The 8,107-nt window shown below is 35.0% G+C and overlaps 2 protein-coding genes across 2 annotated transcripts; both read right to left on the bottom strand.

Annotated features, from left to right (window-relative positions):
* Positions 1 to 564: 564 nt before the first annotated feature.
* LOC111709601 (high mobility group B protein 1-like) lies at positions 565 to 2,434 on the bottom strand. The gene is made up of 4 exons (XM_023483337.1): positions 2,361 to 2,434; positions 1,792 to 1,848; positions 1,072 to 1,188; positions 565 to 615 (listed from the first exon to the last, which is right to left on the bottom strand). The coding sequence occupies exons 1-4, from the start codon at positions 2,415 to 2,417 to the stop codon at positions 565 to 567; spliced, it is 282 nt and encodes a 93-aa protein (XP_023339105.1). The 5' UTR covers positions 2,418 to 2,434.
* Positions 2,431 to 5,769, bottom strand: LOC111709607 (peptidyl-prolyl cis-trans isomerase-like 3). Its single transcript, XM_023483343.1, has 4 exons — positions 5,603 to 5,769; positions 4,431 to 4,623; positions 4,006 to 4,107; positions 2,431 to 3,002 (listed from the first exon to the last, which is right to left on the bottom strand). Exons 1-4 carry the CDS (start codon positions 5,741 to 5,743, stop codon positions 2,944 to 2,946), a joined length of 495 nt encoding a protein of 164 aa, XP_023339111.1. The 5' UTR covers positions 5,744 to 5,769; the 3' UTR covers positions 2,431 to 2,943.
* Between the last annotated feature and the right edge of the window lie 2,338 nt (positions 5,770 to 8,107).

Genomic DNA, 8,107 nt, shown 5'->3' with positions numbered 1-8,107 from the left:
GAAAAAAAGGGGAAAAAGGGAGAGAATTATTGTTTTTTCTACAAATTTTACTTAAAATAAACACAAATGATCATATGCAAAATTTCATTCAGATTCCTCCAAATATCAAGACAAGATTCACAATTTATTCAAGCTGGTCAAAGTATCCTCCCCTTTGGTCCTGAGACAGTCTGATATCTGCAAAGGGTTTTTGACTCCTCATTTAAGATTGGATCTACTAGGGGGAGGACACGATCATAATATAAAAAAGTTTCCAAATTTTATTTTTAAAGAAAGTAAAAAAGAAAGCTAAGAGAGAAATTCTATCCAAAATGACCCTAATCGTTTTGTTCAGTCAGTTCAGTATAGTTTCCGAGTCGAGATACCCACAGTTGTATTCTTGCTGTCAATCTGAACAACTTAAGGAAACACAATTTTGTTTGCAAAATCAAAGGTGCTCTGCGCATTTGAATTTTAAGCAAAAAAAATATCCTCCAAGTCAATAGTAAAAAAAATCGTCTAAGTATTCAAAATAAAATATCTAACGCACATTGCAACTTTGGTCGAAAAGAAAATGGCGTGGATTCAAGCAGGTAATTTTAACAATATCATGTCGGGGGATTCGAGCAGATCATCCTAACAATATCAAGTCAGGTGATTCAAGCAGGTCATTATAACAATATTAGGAAGGGGGATTCGAGCAGGTCATCATAACAACAAAATGTTAGGGGATTAGAGCAGGTCAACATAACAATATCATGTTGGGGGATTCGAGCAGGTCATCAAAATAATAAAATTTAGATGGGTGATTCGAGCAGGTCATCATAACAATATCATGTTGATAAATGCAAGCACTAGGCACTCGGCAGGCCATTTTATATTACGTATAATATGATGGAACATTTAAACACATTATTCTAAAACCCAATAATCCAAAAAAAAGACATTTAAATAATTCTTTAATATTTTTAAAGATTTGTTCTTTCATTTAAAATGTTGACATGTTTTGACAATTTAAAGTATCATCTTATCTATTTTTTTCTCTCGTAAATTCAGAGAATACGGATCCTTAAAGTAAAAGTGCATCCTCACCTCCTCTTCATCTTCATCGTCTGTGTCCTCCTCCTGGTCAGATCTGTCGGAGGCTGCTGACCCATCACTAGCCTCGGAGTCTGCTCCAGACTCATCTGTAGCTTTATGTTTCTCTACCTACAAAAATTCAAATAATGAAAAAAGGGGAAAGAGGTGTTAGCAAATAATCTTGTATATTTATACAAATATATTTACTTTGCTTGTCTGTCTGTTTGTAACCGATTAACGTCAAAACGGCAAAACCGATCGCGCCCAAATTTTTTGTGGGACCTCACGTGACCCCAGGGAAGGTTTTTTGATGCTCAGAATAACAAAACGTTCTCCAAACATTTTGAATTTTGTAAAAGTTTGAAAAAAGGGGGGAAAATATCGAATCCGCGAACTTTTTTTTAATTGTTTGATATTGTACAAAGAGGAGATACTTACAGACGTTGAAAAGAAGATGGACGCGAAGCGCCCAAGAATCCTAGTATATATATATATATTGCAGATAATGATATCCTCACAGTTTCCGCCTGATTACACTATGGGAATTAAGTTGCCAGCTTTAATGAATACATTTCTTGAAATTCAATTCTTTTTTACCTTATTTGAAGCAAATTTGGTTCTTTATTTCTTTTTTTTCTATAGTAAATGAATAGTTTTTTTTATTTTATTTCTAGCGTTTCAAAATCAGGAAATTCTTAACCACTCAATCATCATATTACAATGGTTCGTCACCTCAAAATCTGAATCATCGCTTTCCTCTCCCAAAATAGCTTCTAGATGCTCCGAGTCCTAGAAAAATATAAATCTCAAGAAAACAAAATATTTATTTATTTATCTCTATAAATAAAGCTCTTCGCTCATATAAATATATGTTAGCCATAGCCATAAAAAATATATACCCCTGGCCACGGGTAAGGGGTTAACAAATTCAGAAATTTGGGTTCGTTAACATAGTTAATAAGTTCAGATTTTTAATCAATTGGTTGGAGGAACCCGTGGTTAAGTAAAAAAGCACACAATGTTTACGAAAACTTTGCAGAGTGAGATCAATGATTGTAAAATGTAAATACCTGTAATATAAACTGTAATCAGGGAAAATATAAATATCATTAATATATATATAAACATTTATAAATTTATCATATATATCATGTTTCAGAATTAATAGGTTTTAGATTAAAGTTGAAATCGTTACAGATACTATGTGTGCAAGATAGGCATGAAGAGGTTAAATTAATCTTAACTTAATATTTCTCTGTTGGGTCGGTTATATTGGATAAGAGGCGGAAGTTTACACTTACTTTACTGGGTTTAACAGTTCGTTTGCCCGCACCTCTCTCCTTGTACAAGAAATCCATCCCTAGTCTAAACTCTGAAATTAATGGAAAAGATTTAACAACAAATAATTGGAATTAAATGTTACAATATTCAGGTCCCAAAATTGATAAAATTAATCACAATGTTCGTGCGGTGTCAGTGGTAACCAGAAAACGATAGAAGGATTGTCGTCTTCTTTCTTATTTTCAGTAAGAAATTTCCCTCAGGATTTGGATATCAAATTAACTCTATTTCTAGAACTCTGCCGAATCTCTTAGAAATAATCAGATTAGAAACAATTAAAAAATCAAAAGTGATATTTGTTGATTTAAAGAAAGGAATAACAAGACCATAGTTCACTATATCTTTTTGGTTACTTGGAATCATAGATTTCACAAGATTGAACATAACAAAGGATGAACAAGTATTTATTTTGTTCTGTCTGTCTCCGTTTTTCTGTTTGGATTCAGAGTCTAACTGGACTTTTTAAGTCACAGTATCACCAAACATTATCTATTTTCTCTGCTCAACGAATCAAACCCAAATAGATAGATTATCGTCAATGATCTATCCACGAGCCAATGGATTAGCATGGATCGTTACATTAGATATTCTCGCTTCCTCTCCTATTAATTCAGTTTCTTCCTTACAAATTAATGAAATACTAGTTTAACGAAACAAAATCAGTTTAAGTCTGCGCTGCATGAAATTGAAAACTGAGGAGGGAGCATAAATATAATCTTCATTAACAAACATTAGGGCAAGGATGTAATGCAAGGAAAGTTATTTCAGAAGTGTACACATCTTTTGTACTGCAGTGTCTCTGGGCGGTAATGTTACAGCCTGACACGGGATCCTTCTTTCACATAAAAAAATCAATGAAATATTCTAGTCATAGGAAACTATTATGTGAATTATTAAAATTGTCAAAATTTAATGCTTTAAACCTTCTCGGATACTAAACGAACACTGACGCATCTATTCTTGTTTACAAATTCCCCCCAGAGAGAACTGGTTTAATTATGTACGCAGAGTATACACGACCGCAATTAACTTTCCTTGCATTACACCTTGCATTAGGGGAAATTTTGCTGAACGTCAAGTGACTCACCAATCACCATGCAAAGATGGCATTGTCCAATTTACAAAGGTACCCTTGAAACCTTATCTGTTCAAGAATGTTGCAACCATAGTCTTTTTTCTAGATTTTAAAGTGTTTATTTCTGATAATTCTTTTATGTTTTCCTGCAGTTAAATGTGAAAGTCATTATTGAAAAGATAACTTATTAGAAAAAAAATCAGTTTACAAATTGATGAACATTGATATTTAATTTATACTTGATCAAACAAAGCTTTTAAGTGTATTGTTGTGAATCTGGTATGGTCATTGGTCATCTTAGCATGAAGGGTAACATGTAATTTCGACTTCAGTCCCATTAAGAGGCTAAAATTGATGAAATCAACAAGACAGATTTGTGATAGCTAAGAGTAGGAGAGATCGCAGTTTAAAATGTTAGTATCCATTATTAAATAATTAACAAGAAAGACTTGTGATGAATAAGAGTAGAAGAGATTTGTGAAAAATGTTCGTTTTTGTAAATGAATAATTTAGAATGAAGCTAAATGTTCCTTTGACAGGTTTAAAATTCTTCGGATTAACCGGTAATCTCTCCAGAGCGTCTAGGGTGTCCCAACCGTCGATCACTTTCCCGAACACAGTGTACTTTAAATCTAAAATAATATTTGTTACCATTTAAACAACTTAATGTTCCTTAATATTTCACATTTTTAAAATACAACTTGTGTGAAGTGTACACCCCCTCCCCCTCTTATAATGTTTTTTTTTTTATTTACAAAAGGCAAACAGGTAAAATATTGAATTTCTATTTTTGTAAATACTTCGAAATCTAGACTTGATTGTAGATAATTTTGTTGAATGTAAAAGTAAAAATAGTAAAACAATCTTGAATAGTCCTCTTAAATATTAAATAACTAAACAGAATTAGAAAAAATACTAATTTTATATTTTATGACTTGAAAAATAAAAAAGTTACCTAAAGTGGGCTGTGGAGCGTATGTAATATAAAACTGAGATCCGTTCGTGTTTGGTCCTGAATTCGCCATTGAAACCACACCTCGAGCTTTATGCTTTAAATCTTCTTTAATCTCGTCGTTAAACTTTCCGCCCCAGATACTTTCCCCGCCTTTACCCGTGTTGGTTGGATCTCCGCCTTGAACCATGAAGCCCTGGAAAATACAAATACAGGGTTATCCAATTATTCATTAAAAAAGTGCAAATTTTAGTCGTAAGCGTTCCAACCATTGGGGGAAATCCTATGCAGAAAATATTTTTATTTACCTATCGATCTTAATTCTATATGGCCCTCACACAAATTATTTGATTTTTTAGAGAAGGATTTCATGAACCTCCCCCCCCCCCCATTTCAACGAAAAATGTACGTGTAATGATGAACATGTGGTCACAGCGCCCGGGCCCAAAACATCTTTAATGAAGGGGGGGGGAGGTCTAAAATCGTTCTCTAGGATTAAGCCACAAATGTTCTCAGGAATCAATTCGTACCACAAATCTTTATAGTAATATCAAGGCTTTCTTCAAAAAAAATGTTTCTGGTCTAAAATGTATATGGCCACAGTATAACATATGACCCCTCTATATGTAAATTTCTAATATACTTTAACCATGTACAAATTTTAATGAAGGGGGGGGGGGCAATAATAGTTTGAGAGATAATGAATAAATGGAACTTCTTCGTTGAGTGATAAACTTATATATCCAATAAAATGTGGCTTTGCTTGATTGTATAACAAGATGTTATTCCTCTGATAAATTGTAACAAAGGTTTTGGTATTTCCTAATATACAATTTTTGGTCCCCCCCCCCCATCCTATAAATTTTGAACATGGATCTCATATGAAATGCATGAATATAATTGGCATTGTGGCCGCAGCGCCCGGCCCCCTGGCCTTTCCTAACCGCGGCGCTCGGCCCCCTAGCCTATCCTAGCCGCAGCGCTCGGCCAGGAATTTGTCTTAACCTATTCTAACCTAAAATAATAAAAAAATAAAGTATAACATCCTTTATGAAACATAAGTGGACATGTATAAAAATTGATAGGAGGGGGGGGGGAGGGGAAGTCTAAAAATAATATACTAGGACGGACCCAAGGTTTTCCCGAATTTTAAACCGTAATATTTACACCTTTACCTTAATATTTCTCGTAAAAATAGAATTGTTGTAATAATCTGTGCCGCAGAGCGCCAGAAAGTTTTCACAAGTTCTAGGACACCCTTCACAGAATAATTCAAGCTTTATATCTCCCACCGTAGTGTGAAGGGTCACCGCCATGATGATCTGAAAAACGTAGAAAAATGAAATAAATTATATGTTCGCCAAAGTTCAATACCATACATGTAAAATATTGAATAGATATATTTCGCCGCTTGTGTTTGCCTGTTTTCTGGGAAAATGTAGCGCTCCTTGCCGCGGATTTTCCGAAATAAATCGTGGATATTATTGCGAAGACGACGTTCGCGTTGGGCCATTCATGCGGTGGTAACATTATATACCGATCAGGATTTTTTTTTGCATAAATCAAATTGTTGGAAATTTTCATTGCTTGGGGGTAACTTATGATATTTTCTTAAAAGATTGTAGAGGACGGTTAGAAAATAAAATAATTGTTGAATGAGCCTGCAAATGACGTTAAACGAGGGAGGGGGTGGGGGGCAATAAGGCCATGAGCCCTTCAATATCCTGTTCGAACCCAGAGCTGGGAACTTTTGAATGGTGGATATCAGGATTAAGGCTTAATCCACTCTTTTTCTTAATCTCCAGATTAACATAATCTTGCAAGATTATCTTAAAAGTGTATGAAAAACGATAAAATTCAAATTAATATTTAATCATCATGTGAAGACTGTAAAGCTGGAGCGGAGAAGCTGAACAAGAGAGTCAGAGCAATGAACCAAAGAATGGAAGAGATAGAGAGAGAGGTTAAAAGTAACCGTGAAGACATTGAGGCTGTAGGAAACAAAGTTGAGGATCTGAGTAATATTAGTAACAAAAATACCAAAGATATTAAGGAACTGCCCCAAACAATAGAAGATTCACTTCTTTATGAGCTAAGAGAGAGAGAAGATAGGAAGGGGAATCTACTTTTTCATAACATAGCTGAGGCTAATGAAGATGTAAGAAATGGTAAAGCTAGACAAGAGAAGGATATCAAGTGTCTCCTTGAGATCCTTGACAAGATTGGAGTAAGACTTAAAGAGGATAGTGTCAAGTTTTCTAGAAGGATTGGAGAGAAGAAGGAAAACTGTAGACCTTTGCTGATTGGATTTAGTAGTCTGGAAATAAGTAAAGAAATTCTTGAAAAAGCCAGGAACCTTCCTGCCACTAGATATGCAGATATTAGGATCGTGCCAGACCTCACCAAGAAACAAAGAGAGGAGGAGGAGAGAATGAGAAGAGAAGTTCTGAAGCGTAACTCTGAGCTGGACAATGATACTGCACAGAACTCTGAATGGAAACTTGTAGGACACGTGGTGAGAGAAGAATTAGACTAGTGAAGAAGTTTTTCCCCAGGAGAAATCATAATACTCAAAGTTCTGAAAGGAGGGACAGGTTTCAGCGAACAGAGCGTAGGAGTATTGAATATGTCAATGAAGGTAGGAGTACTCAAAATAGGAAAAGAAGTCGATCAAAGGAATCCCCAGAGAAACATAAAGAGGACAAAAGAACCAAAACTAACAGAGATCAGACAAATAAAGATACTGATGAGGAGGACAATGTCCAGAATGATGAAGAACCAGCAGAGGATACAAGGGAAGATTATGATCAAGCTTCTAAATCAGCTATGGGGGAGCCCCTGGAACGCAGGGGCAGATCAGGAGGGACAATGGAAGGAAACAGCCAATCAAACTAACAATTCTCTACCTTAATGCTCAAAGTGTTGTAAACAAAGTTCAAGAATTAAATTGTGTCTCGGAAGACTTAAAACCGGACATAATATTAGTGACAGAGTCTTGGTGTCATGGTGATATCCAGGACTCAATTTTGGGTTTAACAAACTATGAACTAATTAACGAACTTAGATGTGATAGAAGAGACACTGCTAATGGTATAGGGGGAGGTCTCCTTGTGTATGCCAAAAGTGGACTCATGATTTTACCCTGTGACAACCTATCAATATTTAACCAATACTGTAAGTTTAAAGTAAAAACTGGTGAAGGATATGCTCATTTTTACCTTATATATAGATCTCCTAATAGTACTAGTGATAATACAGATGAACTGTGTGAAATATTGAAGAACATTGAACCAAACTCATTTATTATTGGTGACTTAAATCTTCCAGGAATAAATTGGGAAACCCTGACCACAGATAAAAAAGGAGAAGGTATACTGGAAGCTTGTCTGGAGATGGGTCTTGAACAACTGATAAACTTTCCTACCCATAATAAAGGTAACATCCTAGATGTTATAATTACCAACAGGTCTGACTGTGCCTTAAACATTACTGATGTAGGTTCGCTGGGAAAAAGTAATCACTGTATGATTTGGCTTGAAACAATTTATAATACTCCAGTTAATGAGGAAGAAAGATATATCCCTGACTGGAATAAAGCTGATGTTAAAAACCTTAGGAATGCTTTGAACCGTATGGACTGGTTCGAACTTCTGAATGATAAATGTACAAGTTTAGCATGG

This window comes from Eurytemora carolleeae, unplaced genomic scaffold (assembly GCF_000591075.1).
Source record: "Eurytemora carolleeae unplaced genomic scaffold, Eaff_2.0 scaffold927, whole genome shotgun sequence".
Lineage (NCBI taxonomy): Eukaryota > Metazoa > Arthropoda > Copepoda > Calanoida > Temoridae > Eurytemora > Eurytemora carolleeae.
Note: the sequence above shows the minus strand (reverse complement) of the source record. Positions and strands in the feature narration are given on the sequence as shown.